Below are 24,098 nucleotides of genomic sequence, written 5' to 3' on the forward strand. Positions count from 1 at the left end.
TATGTTGAGGAAGAGTGGTGAGAGTGGGAAACCTTGTCTTGTTCCTGATCTTAGTGGAAATGCTTTCAGTTTTTCACCATTGAGGACGATGTTGGCTGTGGGTTTGTCATATATGGTCTTTATTATGTTGAGGAAAGTTCCCTCTATGCCTACTTTCTGCAGGGTTTTTATGAAAAATTGGTGTTGCATTTTGTCGATAGCTTTCTCTGCATCTCTTGAGATGATCATATGGTTTTTCTCCTTCAGTTTGTTTATATGGTGTATCACATTGATTGATTTGCGTATATTGAAGAATCCTTGCATTCCTGGAATAAACCCCACTTGATCATGGTGTATGATCCTTTTAATGTGCTGTTGGATTCTGTTTGCTAGTATTTTGTTGAGGATTTTTGCATCTATGTTCATCAGTGATATTGGCCTGTAGTTTTCTTTCTTTTTGACATCCTTGTCTGGTTTTGGTATTAGGGTGTTGATGGCCACGTAGAATGAGTTTAGGAGTGTTCCTCCTTCTGCTGTATTTTGGAAGAGTTTGAGAAGGATAGGTGTTAGCTCCTCTCTAAATGTTTGATAGAATTCGCCTGTGAAGCCATTTGCTCCTGGGCTTTTCTTTGTTGGAAGATTTTTAATCACAGTTTCAATTTCAGTGCTTGTGATTGGTCTGTTCATATTTTCTGTTTCTTCCTGATTCAGTCTTGGCAGGTTGTGCTATTTTACGAATTTGTCCATTTCTTCCAGGTTGTCCCTTTTATTGTCATAGAGTTGCTTATACTAATCTGTCATGATCTTTTGTATTTCTGCAGTGTCAGTTGTTACTTCTCCTTTTTAATTTCTAATTCTATTAATTTGAGTCTTCTTCCTTTTTTTCTTGATGAGTCTGACTAATGGTTTATCAATTTTGTTTATCTTCTCAAAGAACCAGCTTTTAGTTTTATTTATCTTTGCTATCGTTTTCTTCATTTCTTTTTCATTTATTTCTGATCTGATCTTTATGATTTCTTTCCTTCTGCTAACTAAGGGTTTTTTTTGTTCTTCTTTCTCTAATTGCTTTAGGTACAAGTTTAGGTTGTTTATTCAAGATGTTTCCTGTTTCTTAAGGTAGGATTCTATTGCTATAAACTTCCCTCTTAGAACTGCTTTTGCAGCATCCCATATGTCTTGGGTCGTCATGTCTCCATTGTCATTTGTGTCTAGGTATTTTTTGATTTCCTCTTTGATTTCTTCAGTGATCACTTAGTTATTAAGTAGTTTATTGTTTAGCCTCCATGTGTTTGTATTTTTTACAGATCTCTACCTTTAATTGATATCTAGTCTCAAGGTGTTGTGGTTGGAAAAGATACTTGATACAATTTAAATTTTCTTAAATTTACCAAGGCTTGATTTGTGACCCAAGATATGATCTATCCTGGAGAATGTGCCATGAGCACCTGAGAAAAATGTGTATTCTGTGGTTTTTGGATGGAATATCCTATAAATATGAATTAAGTCCGTCTTGTTTAATGTATCATTTAAAGCTTGTGTTTCCTTATTTATTTTCATTTTGGATCATCTGTCTATTGGTGAAAGTGGGGTGTTAAAGTCCCCTACTATGAATGAGTTACTGTCGATTTCCCCTTTTATGGCTGTTAGTATTTGCCTTAGTTATTGAAGTGCTCCTATGTTGGGTGCATAAATATTTACAATTGTTATACCTTCTTGGATCGATCCCTTGATCATTATGTAGTGTCCTTCTTTGTCTCTTCTAATAATTATTGTTTTAAAGTCTGTTTTGTCTGATATGAGAATTGCTACTTCAGCTTTCTTTTGCTTTCCATTTTCATGGAATATCTTTTTCCATCCCCTCACTTTCAGTCTGTATGTGTCTCTAGGTCTGAATTGGGTCTCTTGTAGACAGCATATATATGGTCTGTGTCCTTTGGTGGGAGTCTGTGTCCTTTGGTGGGAGCATTTAATCCATTTACATTTAAGGTAATTATCAATATGTATGTTCCTATTCCCATTTTCTTAATTGTTTTGTGTTTGTTATTGTAGGTCTTTTCCTTCTCTTGTGTTTCTTGTCTAGAGAAGTTCCTTTAGCATTTGTTGTAAAGCTGGTTTGGTGGTGCTGAACTCTCTCAGCTTTTGCTTGTCTATAAAGGTTTTAATTTCTCCATCAAATCTGAATGAGATCCTTGCTGGGTAGAGTAATCTTGGTTGTAGGATTTTCTCCTTCATCCCTTTAAATATGTCCTGCCACTCCCTTCTGGCTTGCAGAGTTTCTGCTGAAAGATCAGCTGTTAACCTTTTGGGGATTCCCTTGTGTGTTATTTGTTGTTTTTCCCTTGCTGTTTTTAATATGTTTTCTTTGTATTTATTTTTTGACAGTTTGATTAATATGTGTCTTGGCGTGTTTCTCCTTGGATTTATCCTGTATGGGACTCTCTATGCTTCCTGGACTTGATTAACTATTTCCTTTCCCATATTAGGGAAGTTTTCAAGTATAATCTCTTCAAATATTTTTTCTGTCCTTTTCTTTTTCTCTTATTCTTCTGGAACCCCTGTAATTTGAATTTTGGTGCATTTAATGTTGTCCCAGAGGTCTCTGAGGCTGTCCTCAGTTTTTTTCTTTCTTTTTTCTTTATTCTGCTCTACAGTAGTTATTTCCAGTATTTTATCTTCCAGGGCACTTATCCGTTCTTTTGCCTCAGTTATTCTGCTATTGATCCCTTCTAGAGTATTTTTAATTTCATTTATTGTGTTGTTCATCGTTGCTTGTTTCATCTTTATTTCTTCTATGTCCGTGTTAAATGTTTCTTGCATTTTCTCTATTCTGTTTCCAAGATTTTGGATCATCTTTACTATCATTATTCTGAATTCTTTTTCAGGTAGACTGCCTATTTCCTCTTCATTTGTTAGGTCTGGCGGGTTTTTATCTTGCTCCTTCATCTGCTGTATGTTTTTCTGTCTTCTCATTTTGGTTGTCAAACTGTATTCAGGGTCTCCTTTTTGCAGGCTGCATGGTCATAGTTCCCGTTGTTTTCGGTGTCTGCCCCCAGTGGCTAAAGTTGGTTCAGTGGATTGTGTAGACTTCCTGGTGGAGGGGACTAGTGCCTGTGTTCTGGTTGATGAGGCTGGATCTTGTCTTTCTGTTGGGCAGGTCCACATCTGGTCATGGGTTTTGGAGTGTCTATGGACTTATTATGATTTTAGGCAGCCTCTCTGCTAATGGGTGGTGTTGTGTTCCTGTCTTGCTAGTTGTTTGGCATAGCGTGTACAGCACTGTAGCTTGCTGGTCGTTGAGTGAAGCTGGGTGCTGGTTTTGAGAGGGAGATCTCAGAGATTTTCACCGTGTGATATTATATGGAGCTGGGACGTCTCTTGTGGACCAGTGTCCTGAAGTTGTGTCTCCCACCTCAGAGGCACAGCACTGACTCCTGGCTGCAGCACCAAGAGCCTTTCATCCACACGGCTCAGAATAAAAGGGAGAAAAATTAGAAGGAAGGAAAGAGAGAGAGAGAGAGAGACGGAGAGGAAGGGAGGGAGGGAGGAAGGAAGAAAAGGAAAGAAAGTGGATAAAATAAAATTAAGTAAGATAAAATAATTTATTAAAATAAGAAATAATTATTAAGAGAAATTTTTTGAAAAAACCGTCGGATAGAACCCTAGGACAAATGGTGAAAGCAAAGCTATACAGACAAAATCTCACACAGAAGCATACACATACACACTCACAAAAAGAGGAAAAGGGGAAAAAATCATAAATCTTGCTCTCAAAGTACACCTCCTCAGTTTGGGATGATTCATTGTCTATTCAGGTATTCTACAGATGCAGGGTACATCAAGTTGATTGTGGAGATTTAATCCGCTGTTCCCGAGGCTGCTGGGAGAGATTTCCCTTTCTCTTCTTTGTTCTCACAGTTCCTGGGTTTCAGCTTTGGATTTGGCCCCGCCTCTGAGTGTAGGTCGCCAGAGGGCGTCTGTTCTTCGCTCAGACTGGACGGGGTTAAAGGAGCCGCTGATTTGGGGGCTCTGGCTCACTCAGGCCTGGGGTTGGGAGTGGTACGGATGCTTGGTGAGCCTGCGGCAGCAGAGGCCAGCGTGACATTGCACCAGCATGAGGCGTGCCATGCGTTCTCCCGGGCAAGTTGTCCCTGGATCCCTGGACCCTGGCAGTGGCAGGCTGCACAGGCTCCCCGGAAGGTAGGTGTGGAGAGTGACCTGTGCTCGCACACAGCCTTCTTGGTGGCAGAAGCAGCAGCCTTAGTGTCTCATGCCTGTCTCTGGGGTCCTCACTGTTAGCTGCGGCTTGGGCCCTTCTCTGGAGCTCCTTTAAGTAGTGCTCTTAATCCCCTCTCCTTGCGCACCAGGAAACAAAGAGGGAAGAAAAAGTCTCTTGCCTCTTCGGCAGGTCCACACATTTCCCCAGACTCCCTCCCTGCTCGCCGTGGTGCACTAACCCCCTGCAGGCTGTGTTCATGCCGCCAACCCCAGTCCTCTCCCTGCGTTGCGACCAAAGCCGGAGCCTCAGCTCCTAGCCCCGCCCGCCCTGAGCAGACAAGACTCTCGGGCTGTTGAGTGCCGGTCGGCACCAATCCTCTCTGCGGGAATCTCTCCACTTTGCCCTCCACACCCCTGTTGCTGTGCTCTCCTCCGCGGCCCCGAAGCTTTCCCCCTCCGCCACCTGCAGTCTCCGCCCATGAAGGGGCTTCCTAGTGTGTGGAAACTTTTCCTCCTTCACTACTCCCTCCCTCTGGTGTAGGTCCCGTCCCTATTCTTTTGTCTCTGTTTATTCTTTTTTCTTTTGCCCTACCCAGGTATGTGGGGAGTTTCTTGCCTTTGGGGAGTTCTGAGGTCTTCTGCCAGCGTTCAGTAGGTGTTCTGTAGGAGTTGTTCCACGTGTAGATGTATTTCTGGTGTATCTGTGGGGATGAAGGTGATCTCCATGTCTTACTCTTCCGCCATCTTCCCGATTTGAGATAGTTTTATTTATTCCTTTCCAACTTAGTGTCTTCTATTTCTTTTTCTTTTCTGAATGCACTGACTAGAACGTCCAGTAAAATGTTGAACAGAAGTGGTGAGAGTGGCATTTTGTATGTTTCTGATGTAAAGAAGAAAACACTCATTCTGTTACTAGTAAGTATGACCTAGCTGTGGGAGTTTTGTGTTAAGAGAACATATTCTGTATATTAGTCCTTTGAAATTTCCTAAGACTTTCAATTCCTGAAATGGTCCAGGGTGCAGTCAGTTTTTTATACATTTCCATTTGTGCTTGAAAATATTATGTAGTTTGCAGTTGTTCAATGCACTGTGCTATATATATCCGTGAGATCAAGCTTGTTGAATATATTTTTCTGTACCAGCAGTCAATAGATTTTTTTCTTAAAATGCCCTATAGTAAATATTTTAAACATATGCAACTCTGTCACATCGTCTCAACTGCTGTTGTAGCACAAAAGCAGCCGTAGACAATACGTTAATGAATGAGTATAGCTGGTGACCCTATAAAACTTGATTTACATAAACTGGTGACTAGTCCATGGGCTATAGTTTGCCCACTTCTGCTCGTTACTATTAGTTTTTATTTTTAATCTGGTTTTTGATCAGCCATCATGGAGAATAAGTTAAACTTCCTCTATGATGGCAAATTTGTCTATTTCCCCTTGTTTCATGTATTTTGAGAATATATTAATAGATGTATACAAGTTTAAGAATGTACTCTCTCATTATTTAAACTTTTTGTCTTAATATAGGCACTTGATCTCTAGTAATGATTTTTGTCTCAAAGTCTGTTTTGTCTAATATTAATATAGCTTATAGTAGCTTTCTTTTGGTGGCTATTTGCCCAATATGTATTTTTTATTCCTTTTTTTCCCTAACCTTTCTAAATAGTTGTTTTAACAATGTCTCATAAACAAAATGTTGGCTGTATTTTGTAAATGCAATCTCGTCATCTTTGTCTTTCAACTAGATCATTTTATCCGTTTGCATCTATTATAATTTTTAATATCTTTGGAATCATTTCTACCAAGTTTTTGTGGTTTTTGTTTTTCTTACCTCTTCTGTTCTTTTATTTCCTTTCTTTGCTTTATTTTCTCTCTCTCTTTTTTTTCTATAACATAGTTTGTTAATTCTGCCTTCTTTTTATTTTCTTTTATTGGTCACCCTAGAAATTTTAACCTGCATTCATTTCAAGTCTCATCAGTATATTTACCCTCTGTCCAAGCCATATTAAGAACCGAGAACATTTTAATTTCTGACATCCCTTCCTAACTTATACTATATTGATACTCAGAGATGTAGTTCTATTTTTTAAACACATGCCTAAAAATTATTATTTTATACATTCATTGTTTTAGTTTTACCCACATATTTACCACTTTCTTTGCTAATCATTCCTTCTTCCATCACAAACCTTCTCAATGGGAATATTTTTATTCTGCCTTAAGTACATGTTTTAAAATTTCCCACTGAGGGTCATTTGGTTACACATTATCTTGGGTTTTGTCTGTCTGTGTCCTTCTCCCCTCATTTTTGAAAAAAAGATATTCTACTGAGTATATAATTCTCAGTTAAGTTACTTTTTTTTAGTGCATTGAAGATATTATATTGTGTCTTCCAGTGTTGTTTTTGAGAAATCAAAGTTTATCTAATTTTTATTCCTTTGAAGGTAATCTGTCTTTTCTCTCTGGCTTTTTTTTTTAATATCCCCTCTTTGTCCTTGGTGTTATAGAGTTTTACTATGACTTGTCTAATTGTGGAGTACTTTTTATTTATCCTGTTTGGGATATGTTAGTTTTCTGAACCTGTCAAGTGTTCATAAGTTCTGGAAAAATCTTGACTATTCTCTTCAAATATTACTTCTGCCCCATCTTTCTCCTTTTCTCTGGAACTCTGATTAGACATATATTAATATTTCTCACTCTATCATACATATCTCTTTCATACTTATTTTTCATTTCTTTGCATAAAAATTTCTTTAGGTCTACTAATTCACAAAATCTCTCAGCAACTGTAAACTGTATCCAATCTATTAAAACTTATCAATTGAGTTCTTTATTTGTTTTAATTTCCAGTTCTAGAAGTTCTCTTTCTCTTTATTTTCATTAGCTTTGGTAATTTTTGTAGTCTCTTGCTCTTAACTCAAATTTCCTCTTTTATTTCTCTAAAAATAAAAAATATATGTATTTGATACCATATGTTCTAGTATATACATTTTTTGTGGCTCTGATTCTGCTCTTTGTTGTTTCTGCTAGCTCTTGTCCAGATGCTTCCTTGTGTTTTCTGATTTTGCTTCTTTGTGTTTTTTAATTTTTCAAAATTGTGGTCTCATATTTCTTGGACCTTTATCTGTTGTAAATCTTTGAAGTCTGGGTAGCTTCCTTCAGAGAGGAGATGTTCATTTGCTTCTGCCAAGCATCTGTGGGGGATACCAGCCTGGAAGCACCTTAAATGTATACTTAATTTGAGATTTCTTAGATTATCAAGATAGTTTTATGCTGCACATTATGAGTTCTCACTTGTGCTTGCCAATTCTTAGGAAATATTTCTTTCCTCTCTACTCCGTGCCCAATCTTTGAGACAATCAGTTTTCCTAACAGTTCCTTGGAGTGAACTGTTTATTTCTAGTTCAACCTTAAATTGAGCATGCAGCACCTTGAGATGCCAATTTTATAGGCTCTCCAGTAAGATTGCCCACCTCAAGCTCATTCTGGGTTTTGTTTCCTGATCCCATACTCCATGAACCATCTGTTTTACAGCAAATGACATCAAGGTAAAAGCTGGCTTAAAATACATTTTATCAGCATTTTTAGTTGTTTTCAGTAGGAATGTTGATGAGGATTCTTATTCTGCCATACTGCTGGAAAAGGAAGTTCAGCTATTTTATATTTTTGACATGAATTTTTTTCCTTCTAGCTCCCCATATATACTGCACCACCTCTCCAGTCTAAATATGTTGATGAGCAGCCTGGTCATTTACAAATGGGCTTTGAGTCCATTCGCACTACAACTGGTCGTTATATTGGCTGGTGCAAGGTAAGTGAATTCTGATAGTGGTTTCATATCAGAGTGTTCTCATTTTATTACATAACAGTTGTTCCAGTTATTCATTGAAGTGTAACAAACTACCCCAAAACTTAGTGGTTTAAAACAGCAACTGTTCTATCTCATGATTTTGTGAGTCAGAAATTTAATCAGACTTCAGACAGCTGATTCTTCTGTTGCATGTGGTGTTGACAGAGGCCACCCAGTGGTATTCATCAGGTGAATGGGCTGATTTAGAGGGTCCAAGACAGCTTCATTCTCTTCGCTGGCACCTTGTCACAGATGGCTAGAAGGCTGGGCTCAGCTGGGAATGTTGACTGAAGCATCCACACCTGGCCTCAGGTAGTCAGATAACTTACATGGACAGTTCAGGGCTCCTAGAGAATATGTTGCAAGAGGCCTTAGTCAGAATTTGCCAAGCTTCTTACCTGTCTTCAGGTGTCCAGGAAGGTTACTTCTACAGCATTCTGTTGTTAAATGAAGTCATTAAGGCCAACCCAGTTTTTATGGGAGGGGAATTAGATACCATCTCTCAATATGAGTAGCAGCAAAGAATTTGTGGCCATATTTAATCTACTCTACCACTACTGCATAGATTAAAGTAGTTCAGCAAGCATTTATGTCACGTGGCATGTACAAAACATTGCTTGACCTTTTATATGAAGTTCTGAGATTACTTCTGCATTGTTAGTTATTTGGCTGAGTAAAATATTCACTTGTTAGGTTTAGTTCATAAGACCGTTTTGACTATAGTCAGCTATTGGGCAAAATAGAATTCACCTTATTTTAATACTTAGCCTTCAATCATCATTATCCAGCAGCAGAGGGGTGGAGTAAGCTAGTACAATACTGCTGTTTCATAATCATCGCATTAACATAGATGTGTGCTAACATCAACATCTGCAGTGTCAGTGTCATAATGATAATGGTGGTACCATTGTTTTCATCATTCTGACCTAATAACCACAAAACTTTTCCTCAAGTCTAACCTATCCAATTGTGAACCCTTGTGCTTTCTTTTGTTTCTAATCCATTCTTTTTAAAAAGAAAATTCTAATGGTCTTATGAAATATCAAATCTGTGAACTCTGGTCATTTCAGATATTTAAAACGTCTGATGAATACATGGTGTTATTTTTTTTAAATTTGTGCCTGTCAGACAATTCTAATAGACTTTTATAATTCTAATAATACACTTTTAATAGTTTGACTAGTTGTACTACACACTATTAACAGTTTGGTCTCAGCAGGAAATAGCTTAACTAATTAGGGTCTGAGTCATGCCCCTGAGGCTGTATGCCAGCAGCTGGATGATTCAGACTGAAGTCTCTTGACACCTAATTTTCCGTAGTGTTCTCAAAGTTGTTTTCAGTGAGGTTAATTGTTCCTGTGAGATCTTTAAATTGCTGTTGTTACTGTCACCCAATTTAAGACTAAAAGGACTTTTTACACTGGTAATATGCTGAAATGAATAGATTGAAGAAGGGCACTTTCAAATGCATTTCATCTTCAATGTAAACATTTCCTCTCTAATGTTCTCCTTAAAATGTAATCTATTCTTTAAAAATTACCTCCGGCTCAAATTACATTCTACATTAAACTTAGAATCACAGGGCAAATTCAATTTCTATTCCTACTCCTTAGTGTTTCGAAATTTAGGTAGCAGCGACCTCCAGTGGTAAAAGTGAATTCCTAAACACAGCTAAGGAAAATTTCCCCAAAGTTTTCTTCCTCAACAGTTACATTATTCCCAATCAACTGATCAGTAAGCATTATAATTTTGAGGTGAAATTTTCTCAAGAGACAGTCCCCAAGGAGAAGTAGCTCAGTGGCAGTTAGGGTCTGTGTTGGTTTGTACAGCTTTAAACCATGATGAACAGGATGAACTTCTGCATCTGATCATCATGAAAGTATCTGTCTGAGACAAAGTTACTAATACCAAGATATATCAATAGAAATAATTTAATTCTTTCCTATCTAATATAATAATATCTATTGTCTTTGCTTTGAAAATCTCTTTTTTTGTTTTTATCCCATGGTTTCATAGCAACTAGTTCAGAGATGGAGACCACATATTTAGACTGTGTTTTCTAGTTTTATCAATAGAGTACAGCATGACTATGGGCAATTACTATGGGTAAATTATTCCATGCCTTCATTTTTCTTCTGATGTACTTGAGATAGTACATATCAAAAAATGTGTGTAACAATATTTCTTGCATTAAAATAAATAGTTAGAAACAGGTAAAAAGAATCTTTGATTTAAAGCTTTAATCCCTTCAGTGGGCTAATATAATCTTGATTTGCAGATAATTTATGTTCCTGTTGAAAACAAGATGGACACTAGTCTGTGTAGGATGATTTCTATTCTAAGATAAATGTCTTATTTAGATTTATTTTTCTCATTCTAATGAACACTAAGAAAAAGGGAGAAGATGAAGCGCTTTTCTTTAGGCTTTTTGTTGTTTTCTCCACAAATCATTATGTTGTTGCTGCCTCATCTTTATTAATCAGATGTTGCTTCTAAGCTGAAATATACCTCTCTTCATGCTTCTAAAAAATTCCATTCATTTTTCTACGCTATCATAAAATAAGATGATAAATCTCTGTACTTCTGTAATAACTTTTCTGTGAGCTGCTCTGATTATTTTATTGGCATTACTTTACCCATTTATATGAGGAATATAGCAAACAAGTATTATCCATGTTAAATAGAATGAAAAGCAAGAAGTGAAGAGAAGCTAAGTTCAACAAGTGTCCACATAGAGAATAAACAGGAAAACTAGATTTAGATTTTGGTGCAATTTCATATAATCTCAAAATGTGGGCTATTTGACCTAATTGTCAACATCTTCAAAAATGCAGATGTCCTTTTTTCCCCCTTTTTACTTAGGGTGTTTATGTCTTCATGAAATATGGGATAATGGATACAGTACAATTTGGAAAAGGTAGGTTGAGTGAACTGTCTATAATTAGAAATGTTCTATTGTCTTTTTAACTTGCAAGGTTTAAATGTGAGAAAAATAAACTTGGTATGTTATCCATTATCACGTTTTACCAACTCAGAAGATACTCTATATAGCAGTTTATAATAATAATAACAAAGCAATAGTATCTGTTATTTATTTAGCAATTATATGTTGAGGCATTATGATGAGCATGTTACATAATTTATCTAATTTTATTTTGTAGCAAATTTCTGGATGTCGGTATTATAATGACTCCCATTCTACAGATGAGGAAACTGGGGTTTAGAGGGGTTAAGTAGATTACCAAGGTCACATAGCTAGTAAGTGGCAACACCTGGACTCAAACTGGCTGTTTTAGGTACGAAACGCATATTGTATACTCATACAGCATAAATTAAACATATATCTCCATTGTTATTAATTAGTTTAAATAAGTACTATTTGATGTTAAAATACATAGTATTTTGCTATTGATTGCTAGGAAACACGATATCAATTAGTCACCCTAGAATATTTGAGCTAGTGTTGGAAAACAATTGTGTTTGACTCGTTAGTTTGATAATGTTGTTTGGCAGCAGGTATAGCTCCCTAACATTTTTTAGACTAAGCCAGTTGTCAAAATAAATGTGTATTGGGGGACAGAAAGAACACCTAAAATTTTAAATGCCTCTGTGATGTTGAAATGCCTCTGTGTATGTATTATCATTATTTAATGTGTGTAGGAATTAATTCCAGTTAAGTCCAAATTATATTCCTCATCAACCTTGAAGAATATGATTAAATTCCATTAAATTAATAATTAATAATTAAATAAATAATTATGATAGAAGAGTGTGTTTTTTGGATTGCATGGAACCAGAAACCATTTAAATATATAAAAAGCCAAGAAATTTGGACCTCTGCCCCCTTTCCATCTATTTTTTGTCTAGACTCACTTCTCATTCTGCTCATTGGTTTTAACCAAGAGCAATGGCTTCTCTGAGTTTACTGGGGAGTAGTGGCAAGCAGAGTGATAGCTGCATGTTTCCTTAGACTGTTATTCAAAGTTTCCTGCTGAAGTATCTATTTCAGTTCTTACTAGATCCTACCAATGTTTGAACAGATAAGGCCAGAAGCATTTCCATTATAAGAATATAATACATACACAATGAGGAATTTGCTTTATAGTAATTCATCTTAATCCATATAATGCTAGTGTACACTCTAGCATTATATTTCATTAAAGTGTAATAATCGCCTGTATTAAGGAAACAAATACCATTAAATCAGCTGTGGAAGGAAGATTTTATTTTGTAACAAGTAACTATTAACAACTGGCTTTTTAAGTTGCTGGTCAAATCATTATTTTGTGTAGTTCTTTTGAAGAATGTTTTAAACCATCTGCTATTATCTTAGCAAATCTCTAACTTTTCTTCATCATACCTATATAGAATGTCAATTATAGTAAGTTATTTATATTATTTTTCAAATGATTTCTTGAGATGCATATGTCTATTTGAAGAATCCACCTCGAGATTTTCTTCCGAAAATTGGAGTGATTACAGTTTCAGGATTGGCAGGCTTCATTTCAGCGAGAAAAGGTAGGGTTAAAAATATATAATCTTTCTTTTAATGCCATTATATTAATTTCTGAATTTATTTATACAAACAGTTTAAGCACAGTGTACAGTAAGTCCCCTACATATGAAACTTCAAGTTGCAAACTTTCAGAGATGCAAACAGGCATTCGCATGTCCAATCAGGTAAGTTAGTTCACGTGTCTGGCGTTGCTAAGAAGCACCAAGTGATAACGATGGAAACAAAAGTGAAAATAATTGAGAGAGTAGAGCGAGGCGAAAAGATGGTAGACGTCACTCTTTCTTATAACATGAATCATTCAACCATCGGCAAGATTGTAAAGAACAAGAACAAGATCGTGGAACATGGGAAGTCTATTGTGCCAGTGATGTGGACAATAATATCAAAGAAACGTGGAAAAGTGATGGAGGACATGGTGAAACTTCTCAGTGTGTGGATGCAGGATCAGCATCAGCGTTAAGTCCCACTTAGCTTAATGCTGGTTCAAGGGGAAGGGAAAAGCCTGTATAAAGACTTGAAGAAGAAATACAGCAAAGAATCAGAGGGCCCATCTTTTAATGCCAGGCATGGCTGGCTTCATCAGTTCAAGGCTAGAGCCAACATTTACAACGTAAAAGTAAGTGACGAGGCCGTGAGTGCAGATATGGTAGCTGCCTGGGAATTTCCTAAAATGCTTCGGGAAATTATTGATGAAGACGTGTATTTACCCGAGCAGGTTTTTAATGTGGATGAGACAGGACTGTACTGGGAGAGGATGCCAGACCGAAGTTATATCAGCAAGGAAGAAAAGTTGATGCCAGGCTATAAAGCAGCAAAGGATAGGCTAACTCTGTTGTTTGGTGGCAGTGCTTCCAGCAAGATGAAGCTGAAGCCTCTCTTAGTTTATCATTCAGAGAACCCAAGAGCCCTTTAAAACAGCCAAGGGCTCTCTTCCTGTTGTGTGGAAGAGTAACCCCAAAGCCTGGGTTACAGAGGCCATTTTCCAGTACTGCTTTTTCCACCACTTTATTCTGGAGGTAGGGAAATATTGCTTGGAGAAGGACGTCCCATTCAACATTCTTTTGCTGCTCGACAGTGCTCCAGGCCACCCCCCATTCATGGACAACTTTCATCCCAATGTCAAAGTAGTGCATCTACCACCGAATACTACATCGCTCATCCAACCTATGGACCAGGGAGTTATAGCCACTTTCAAGAAATATTATTTACGTCACACTTTTCGTCAGGAAGTAAAGGCAAGTGACGAATCAGGAACAACCTTGCGACAATTTTGGAAGGACTATAACATCTACAAGACCATAAAAAACATTGACTTTGCTTGGCGTGAGGTTACGGCCATCACCATGAATGGGGTTTGGAAGAACCTTTGCCCGCAGTTTGTTCACAATTTTTGTGGATTTGAAAAGGTGGATGAGGAGTCCAAAGAGGTCTTCAGCAACTTAGTGACCCTCAGCGAGAAGCTGGAGCTAGATCTGCAAGAGGACGACTTCATTGAACTGCTTTCTGTGCAACATGAGGAGCTTAGTAATGAAGACCTGATGGAATTGGAGGCCCAGAGAAAGGATGAAGAGAGACAAGAGGAAGAAGTAACTGAAGAACTGAAGAGATTCACGGCGCAGGAAATGGCAAGGGGATTTTCTTAGTTTTTGAGGCACAGGACCCTAATGTAGAATGGTACACAAAGGTTGCAGCAGCCGTTCAGAATGCAATCCAGTGCTACAGTGTCATCTGTGACGAGAAGAAAAGAGCTACTACCCAGACATCACTGGATCGTTTCTTTTAGAGGGTAGATAGAAATGAATCCAGCAAGGAGCCAGAACCTATGCCACCAACGTCAGGCATGAGTGAAATTGCAGCTTGCCCTCTATCTCCTGTTGCTGATGATCCTTCAGCTCTACATCTCCCATTTCCTCTCGCTCCTCCAGTCAGTGACTCTCCTTGCTTGTTCACTCGATGCCAGCCCCTGTATGCCAGCTGTTGTACTGTATTGCTGTACTTCTTGAGGTACTGTACTGTAAGATTAAAAATGTTTTCTTTATTTTTTGTGTTTGTTTTTTATGTATTATTTGTGTGAAAAGTATTTTAAACCTATTACAGTACAGTACTGTGTAGCTGATTGTGTTAGTTGGGTACCTAGGACTAACTTTGTTGGACTTAACAAACAAATTGGACTTATAAACACGCTTTCGGAATGGAACTCGTTTGTATGTAGGAGACTTACTGTACCACTCTTCTGATTCAGGGAACATTTTCTATTAGTGTAGTGAACTGCTTACCAGTCAGGTTCCCAGATGCCAGCCAATGGCCAGTCCTGTAAGCATGCCTTTCTAACAATGGCAGTCTTGGGCATATGTTAACTCTTTTCTGCACATCACTAAATAACTCTTTCATAAGCACATGGTGAATTTTGTATTTGCCCATCTTCCATCTCTGGGTATAGAAATCTCTCTCAGTAGGATTACTGCCTCCACTCCTCACCTAAGCCCTTACTAAGCTGGTGCAGTTCTCTGGTCAGTAGCCATCTGGGGCACCTTCCATTCATCCTCTGTCCCCAGTGCCAGTCATTGTCTGCAAATTAAATTACATGTTGTTGCAAGTCACAGCTCTGAACCAACCTGGAATCTGACATCAGATATGTTATGGTTGGTTTGCTCAGCTTTAGTCCTTAAAGTAGCCTTAACCCAAGTACACCTAATCAGATACAAAACATCTGAATTATAAGAACATTCCAGCATTCTAACTCTAGCCCATATATCTTATCCCAATAGATCTTCCCTATAGCTAGTATTAATCATAGCTTGTATCATATTTTTTATTCTAACACTATATGCAACTTCTAATTGAATACATGTTATAAATTATTCATTAGGAAAGACATTGAAAATCAGGATCACCACATGTAACAATAAGAGAAAGAATTAAATTTTGAATGAAACCGGCCAAAGCATATTACTCATTTCTCAGTGAGAAACTCATAATCCACTTGTAAGAGAAAATGTTCCTTAGGTCATTCACAATGACTCCATGTGTCAGAGCTAGAATAATCTAACCCAGTATTTTTCAAATTACAGAGCTCAGTTTATAAGTAGGTAGTGAAATAAATGTGGTGACTCTCAGGAAGCATTTTATTAAAAAATAAAATAGAGGACAATAGCAAATATCAGAGTGTTTTGTACTCAGTATGGATAAATATTGTGCAACTTCTGTTTCAGTGGAGTGTGTATGTGTGTGTGTGAAAGAGAGAAACGTCAGAGACAGAAACAGAGAGAGAGAGAGGTCATAATGTAAAATTTGTTCTTTAGTATGAGTCATGGTCAAAAATGTACGAAAGATGTTGGTTTAGTCTAACCCTATAATGCTACAGCTAGAGGTCCAGAGAAAGGAAATCATTCAATGATTTCATAGTACATATTACATAGCTAGTTAGTGTCTTGTGTCTAGAGTCCCTTTCTACTTACAGGAGTAGGGCTATTGAACCCAAGTGAAATTTATTTTCTTGTAAACTGGCCTTTCATATCAAGTAAAGAGAGGATGAATGTAAGTCTTTTTAATATTGAAAATAATAACAAAGATGTATGTGTGAGAAATATTCCATTGTGTGTGTGTGTGTGTGTGTGTGTGTGTGTATGTATGCAATGGAATATTACTCAGCCATAAAAAAGAATGAAATAATGCCATTTGCAGCAACATGGATGGACCTAGAGATTATCATACTAAGTGAAGTAAGTCAGACGGAGAAAGACAAATATCATGTGATATCACTTATATGTGGAATCTAAAAAAATTATGTAAATGAACTTATTTACAAAACAGAAACAGACTTACAGACATAGAAAACAAACTTACGGTTACCAAAGGGGATAGCGGAGGTGGGGGTGTAGGGAGGTAAATTAGGAGTTTGGGATTAACAGATACTACTATATGTAAAATAAACAATAAGGACCTACTATATAACACAGAGAACTATATTCAATATCTTGGGATAACCTATAATGAAAAAGAATGTGAAAGAAAATATATATAACTGAATCACTTTGCTGTACACCTGAAACTAACACAGCATTGTAAATTAACTATACTTCAATTTTAACACATTATTGACTGGGGGATTTTTGCAGAAACTGACACCTGTGTCCATAATATATCTCTGGTCAAAAATGTGTTAAAAGGTTTCAAAAAAGTATAACAACTACAAAAAAAGTAAATAAAAAATAAAATAAGATGACACATCAAGGAAAAACTGCCACCTTCCAAGTTTAGGAGCAGCACAATTAGGGGAATTTGACTGAGTCAAGGAAACCTACATTAAAGGATGCTAGGTCAGTAAAATCAACAACCAAACTACAGATACTAGAATAATAGTGAGCAAGACATATTTTAATATAGCTAGACCCTCTTTCCCAGTATCACAAAAACCTGTCAATATTTAAAGGAAAGCTACAGTAAAGGTTGAAGCAGCCTACTACCCACCTCCCTCAATGCTCTGTCTGTTGTAGACATGACTGTAGAAGGCCTCCTTACTAATAAACTGGACAGAGAAATACATCTTGTTTTTACCTACCCTAAACTATAAAGTTGCCTGCAAACATTGCCAGGCATTTTTCATCATAGTCTTTACTGATATACCAGATAGGGTGTCTCATTTTTAAATTAAGGGTTGTAAGAGCTGTTTCAGAAAATAAAAGTACTTACCCTAATTAGAAACCCCATCATCTAATTGTCCAGATCACATTTACAGTCCAGGGTACCCAGACAAGCATTTAAAGTACATATTGTTTTCAACCAACAGTCTGTTGGAACTAAGCTATGGCTTAGAGTGGTGGGTTTCACACTATTCAATAGAACCTAGGGTTCCATGGAAGTGTTTAGGGGTTGTATAGGGATAAGGAAAAAGCGGTGTAGATAGGGCTTGATAATGAGCTTCACTCCCTCAGGCTAACCAGAGTAGCTTCAAGTCTGTAAGTTTTATATATGAAGTTCCAGGTGAGATTCTATTCAAAAGACTTTTTTAAAGGATTTTGCTATTTAAAAAAAAAAGTTTGAAAATGGCTCAGATGCTTAGTTAAGGCACTTTTGGAAATGAATGAATTATTGCAAGTTACTTGCAATTTTTTTAACTTTTTTTTTTTTTATTTTATATTGGAGTACAGTTGATTAACAATGTTGTGTTAGTTTCAGGTGTACAACAAAGTGATTCAGTTTTACATATACATGTATCTATTCTTTTTCAATTTCTTTTCTCAATTAGGTTGTTACAGAATATTGAGCAGAGTTCCTTCTGCTATACAGTAAGTCCTTGTTGGTTATCCATTTTAAATATAGTAGTGATGTGTACAAGTCAATCCCAAACTCCCTATCTCTCCCCACTACCCATCCCCCCCGGTAACCATAAGTTTGTTCTCCAAGTCTGTGAGTCTGTTTCTGTTTTGTAAATAAGCTCATTTGTCACATTTTTTAAAGATTCTGCATATAAGCGGCATCATATGATATTTCTTCTTCTCTATTAAATTATTACTTTAGTATTCAAAATCAGTGACACGAAGGAATTATGTCCCTTTTAAAATCCTTAGCTGACCAGTTAGTTGGATCCTTTAGCTATCTAAGGACTTAATCAAAAAAGGATCTCTGAGAGTCCATTTCAGTTTAACATGGTGTCACAAAAATGGTAGTTGATTAATTCTCTATATTGTCATGTTTTATTAGATACTTGAAAAAATGTGGTTACAACTGTGGGTTTCTTAGGACATGAAAAAATACCTAGTTTTTTAAAAGAAGAAAATCATCAACCCCCTTTGTGTAGGTAATTATCAATGTTAGATTGAGAATACTTTTCTTAAATTAGACATGACAACTAAGGGGTATTAATTGAACTGTAATACTTAAAGACATTTTACCTATCATCTTGATTGGTATTATTACCTAAAGAAAATTTAACATAGGGTGATGGCTTAAAGGGGAACAAAGAAAGCATGAAAGTTATAAAAGCATCAAGTCTCTGGTAGCATCTGTTTGGAGTTTAATAGTTTGTTTGAATGTCATAGGTTCTAGGTTTAAGAGAATTGCTTATCCACTGGGACTGGCCACTTTAGGAGCAACTGTTTGCTACCCTGTTCAATCAGTAATAATTGCAAAGGTAAGTTCTTTTTAAGCAATAGCTTCATTTCAGTACTTGTTTAAACTCTCAGTGTGACAATGTTTAAATGTCATACAGCACCTGCAACATTTAATTTTCAGAGAAATATAGTTGGTATTCTCTTATGTTGGCAAAATCACATCAGCATCTCAGCGTGGTAAATGCCATGGTTGATTACATGATTATCACAAATAAATAGGATGAATTTGTTTAAATATTATTCAAGGAAGTAAATGCTGATTTGAGGGTTAAGTTCAGAGACAATGAATTAGAATTTATGGGGAGAAATACTGCTCCATTGTTGAGCTGTGTAAAATTCAGTTTTTAATTAACAGAAAATTATACCTGCTGGCAGTTGTCAGTTCAGCAATTTAAAATAATGCAAGAAATAACCAACTGATAGAAAACAGAGGCTTCTGAGGATTAAAAAAAATACACACACATATGCACACTCAATTTTGAAATCCATATTATAGTTGTTTTGTCATTTTCTTGTGAGTTTACCCTACAAATCCAAAGATTCTCCTAATGATTTGAAGAGTTTGTGTCAGTATTGTTATTTTATTTTTTAATACATATTTGGATTGAGAAGGAGAACTTTGGGATATAGTTTTTTTCTTCCATTCCTTCTACTTTAATTACCAACATTTAACATTTCCCCCTCACATTTGAAGTATTGTGTGGTGTTACCAGGACTTTCTGTACTTGTATTCTCATTACTTCATCTCTTTAATTATTGATGTCGATAAAGCTGCCTATTTAGTATTTTGAGAATGTCAAGGATATAGTGCCCTATGTAGTTTCTAATATGATCAAGCTATAAAAGCTTACAGCAAAGGAAGAGAGCATTATTCATTAAATCTAGTTAAACTTGAGGTAATTGATGGGTAAAATGATAAACTTATTTTTTTTAATATTTTCTAAGAATTTACATAGGAATTAGCCACTTAAGTTCATATAATGTTAGTACTAAAAGAAACCTTTGAGATCATTAGGTTCAACTTCCTCATTTTCTCATTTGCCAATTTGGAAACTGTGGCCCAGAGAAGTTCCAGTGACTGATTTGTCCAGGGTTCTATTCAGCTTCAGACATCTTGCTTCCCTGTCCATTTCTCTTCCCAGTGCATGATGCTGCCACTGATTGTTTTTGTTTGTTTAGAATAATGACTTTGTGGGGGTTTTTTTTAAATAAAATTGGTACCTACTTATTCTTAAATAATTTAAGCATTACAAAACAGAATAAGAAAAAAACCAACTAACCACCTGAAATTTTTCATCCAGAAAAATATGTGTTAAAATTTGATAGAATGCTATTCTAGACATTTCTTCATGCATACATAGACATAGAAAGATAGATGGATGAATAGATACAGTTTCGTAAGAACAGGATCATAGTATAGTATGCATCTTATTTTTAATTTTAAAAATAAAGTATGAAGTTTAATTTTACTTTAACAGAAGGAAAATAAAAACAAAAGAATTGCAGGACTCCAAATAAAAAATTCTATGGTAAAAGATATTAATGTGAGTTCCTAAAAGTTCTTCTGTAGTTAAATAATGATTTTTACTTAAATTCCTAGAGTTGAGACCTTTGCTTTTCTTTGACTGTCATATAACAGCATCACATGTAATATCTGGTGAATTGTAATATATATACATATGTGTGTATGTATATATATATATATATATATATAGAGAGAGAGAGAGAGAGAGAGAGAGAGAGAGAGAGAGAGGGAGAGAGAGAGAGAGAGAGAGAGAGAGAAAACATGGGTTCTTATCCTGAGATCCATGATAGACTTAAGAGAATCTGTGACTCCCCTGCCCAAAACTATATAAAAACTTGTAGGTATACAATAGGAGCCTTCTAATTTGATATTATCAGGACCAGTAGTTAACAATTAATTGAAAATGTTAAAGCAAGAAGTTTTTTAAAAATCATAAATATGTATCTTAAATATTTTATTTCAATTTAAAACATGTGTGTTCATTTTTTTGTCTTTTGAAGTAGGACTTTTCTATGAGTATGAGTCTCCTAGTTAAAGGTCCATAACATCTTTCTTATAATTATCCATATCTGTAATATGTCTTCTACTGTTTGCAGTTTAGAGGTTTCTTTAAAATCTGATGAACGCCTTTTTTTGGCTGGGGGGGCCACACCCACGCAACACGCGGGATTTAGTTGCACTGACCAGGGATCTAACTTGCACTGCCTGCAGTGGAAGCAAGGAGTCTTAACCACTGGACTGCCAGGGAAGTCCCAAACATCAAATCAACACTTAAAAACATTTTTTAAATAATATGAGTGCAGAATCCTGTTTAATTTTTTATTTCTCCTAGCCTTTTACAGTTATCTTGAGCACCTCTAATTTGACAGTAGTTTGTTTTTTTTTTTACTAATTCACTTTTGAGTCTTTACAAAATACTTAATTTTTGTAAACAGAACAATTCTCTTTACACTTATATTTCATCCTGTTATGTTACATTTAAACTGTTTAATTATAGTAAAGCTGATTAGAGATCTGGAAACAAATACAACTTAATCTTGATAAGCATACAAATCACTTGTGAAAGACAGTAGTTGCGTATATTGTAGAGTACCTACTAATGATGAATGTTCAGCATTCTATGACCATCATTTATTATAACTCTTTTTAATATCTTTATTAGAGTATACCTACTTTACAATGGTGTGTCAGTTTCTGCTCTACAACAAAGTCAATCAGTTACACATACACACATGTCCCCATATCTCTGCCCTCTTGCATCTCCCTCCCTCCCACACTCCCCATCCCATCCCTCCAGGTGGTCACAAAGCAACGAGCTGATCACCCTGTGCCATGTGGCTGCCCCCCTCTACTTATCAATTTTACGTTTGGTAGTGTATATATGTCCATGCCAATCTCTCACTTTGTCCGAGCTTACCATCCCCCTCCCCATATCCTCAAGTCCATTCTCAAGTAGGTCTGCATCTGTATTCCAATCTTGCCCATAGGTTCTTCTGAACTTTTTATTCCTTTCCTTTTTTAGATTCCATATATATGTGTTAGTACACGCTATTTGTTTTTCTCTTCCTGACTTACTTCACTCTGTATGACAGTCTCTGTGTCCATCCACCTCACAACAAATAACTCAGTTTCATTCCTTTTTATGGCTGAGTAATATGCCATGGTATATATGTGCCAAATCTTCTTTATCGATTCATCTGTTGATGGACACTTAGGTTGCTTCCATGTCCTGGCTATTGTAAATAGAGCTGCAATGAACATTGTGGTACATGACTCTTTTTGAATTATGGTTTTCTCAGGATATATGCCCAGTAGTGGGATTGCTGGGTCATATGATAGTTCTATTTTTAGTTTTTCAAGGAACCTCCATACTGTTCTCCACAGTGCCTGTATCAATTTACATTCCCACCAACAGTGCAAGAGGGTTCCCTTTTCTCCACACCCTCTCCAGCATTTATTGTTTCTAGATTTTTTGATGATGGCCATTCTGACCAGTGTGAGATGATATCTCATTGTAGCTTTGATTTGCATTTCTCTAATGATTAATGATGTTGAGCATTCTTTCAGGTGTTTGTTGGCAATCTGTATATATTCTTTGAAAAAATCTCTATTGAGGTCTCCTGCCCATTTTTGGATTGGGTTGTTTGGTTTTTTGATATTGAGCTGCATGAGTTGCTTGTATGTTTTGGAGATTAATCCTTTATCAGTTGCTTCATTTGCAAATATTTTCTCCCATTCTGAGGGTTTTCTTTTTGTCTTGTTTATGGTTTCCTTTGCTGTGAAAAAGCTTTGAAGTTTCATTAGGTCCCATTTGTTTATTTTTGTTTTTATTTCCATTTCTCTAGGAGGTAGGTAAAAAAGGATCTTGCTGAGATTTATGTCATAGAGTGTTTTGTGTGCGTTTTCCTCTAAGAGTTTGATGGTGCTTGGCCTTACAGATCGGTCTTTAATCCATTTTGAGTTTATTTTTGTGTATGGTGTTAGGGAGTGTTCTAATTTCATTCTTTTACATGTAGCTGTCCAGTTTTCCCAGCACCACTTATTGAAGAGGCTGTCTTTTCTCCACTGTATATTCTTGCCTCCTTTACCAAAGATAAGGTGACCATATGTGCGTGTGTTTATCTCTGAGCTTTCTATCCTGTTCCATTGATCTATCTTTCTGTTTTTGTGCCAGTACCATACTGTCTTCATGACTGTAGCTTTGTAGTACAGTCTGAAGTCAGGGAGCTGGATTCCTCCAGCTCCATTTTTCTTTCTCAAGATTGCTTTGGCTATACGGGGGCTTTTATGTTTCCAGACATATTGTGAAATTTTTTGTTCTAGTTCTGTGAAAAATGCCAGTAATTATTTGATAGGCATTGCGTTGAATCTGTAGATTGCTTTCTGTAGAATAGTCATTTTCAAAACATTGATTCATCCAATCCAACAACATAGTATATCTCTCCCTCTATTTGTATCATCTTTAATTTCTTTCATCAGAGTCTTATAATTTTCTGCATACAGGTCCTTTGTCTCCTTAGGTAGGTTTATTCCTAGATATTTTATTCCTTTTGTTGCCATGGTAAATGGGAGTGTTTTCTTAGTTTCACTTTCAGATTTTTCATCATTAGTGTGTAGGAATGCAAGAGATTTCTGTGCATTAATTTTGTATCCTGCTACTTTACCAAATTCAATAATTAGCTCTAGTAGTTTTCTGGTAGCATCTTTAGGATTCTCTGTGTATAGTATCATGTCATCTGCAAACAGTGACAGCTTTACTTCTTCTTTTCCAATTTGGATTCCTTTTATTTCCTTTTCTTCTCTGATTGCTGTGGCTAAAACTTCCAAAATTACGTTGAATAATACTGGTGAGAGTGGGCAACCTTGTCTTGTTCCTGATCTTACTGGAAATGGTTTCAGTTTTTCACCATTGAGGACAATGTTGGCTGTGGGTTTGTCCTATATGACCTTGATTATGTTGAGGAAAGTTCCCTCTATGCCTACTTTCTGGAGGGTTTTTATCATAAATGGGTGTTGAATTCTGTCGAAAGCTGTCTCTGCACCTATTGAAATGATCCTGTGGTTTTTCTCCTTCAATTTATTAATATTGTGTATCACATTGATTTGCGTATACTGAAGAATCCTTGAATTCCTTGAATAAACCCCTCTTGATCATGGTGTATGATCCTTTCAATGTGCTTTTGGATTATGTTTACTAGTATTCTGTTGAGAATTTTTGCATCAATGTTCATCTGTGATATTGGCCTGCAGTTTTCTTTCTTTGTGACATCTTTGTCTGGTTTTGGTATCAGAGTGATGGTGCCCTCGTAGAAAGAGTTTGGGAGTGTTCCTCCCTCTGCTATATTTTGGAAGAGTTTGAGAAGGATGGGTGTTAGCTCTCCTCTAAATGTTTGAT

General features: G+C 36.4%; 1 protein-coding gene across 2 annotated transcripts in view; it reads left to right on the forward strand.

Annotated features, from left to right (window-relative positions):
* APOOL (apolipoprotein O like) overlaps positions 1 to 24,098 on the forward strand; it is a 122,966-nt gene that overhangs the window by 70,938 nt on the left and 27,930 nt on the right. For both annotated transcript variants that reach the window (XM_082680835.1, XM_082680836.1), the window contains 4 exons: positions 7,891 to 8,010; positions 10,912 to 10,966; positions 12,469 to 12,567; positions 18,607 to 18,698. In XM_082680835.1, coding sequence (XP_082536961.1) covers positions 7,891 to 8,010; positions 10,912 to 10,966; positions 12,469 to 12,567; positions 18,607 to 18,698 — 366 coding nt within the window. The remainder of the gene's footprint in view (positions 1 to 7,890; positions 8,011 to 10,911; positions 10,967 to 12,468; positions 12,568 to 18,606; positions 18,699 to 24,098) is intronic.

This window comes from Grampus griseus, assembly GCF_964374135.1.
Source record: "Grampus griseus genome assembly, chromosome: X".
Classification (NCBI taxonomy): Eukaryota; Metazoa; Chordata; class Mammalia; order Artiodactyla; family Delphinidae; genus Grampus; species Grampus griseus.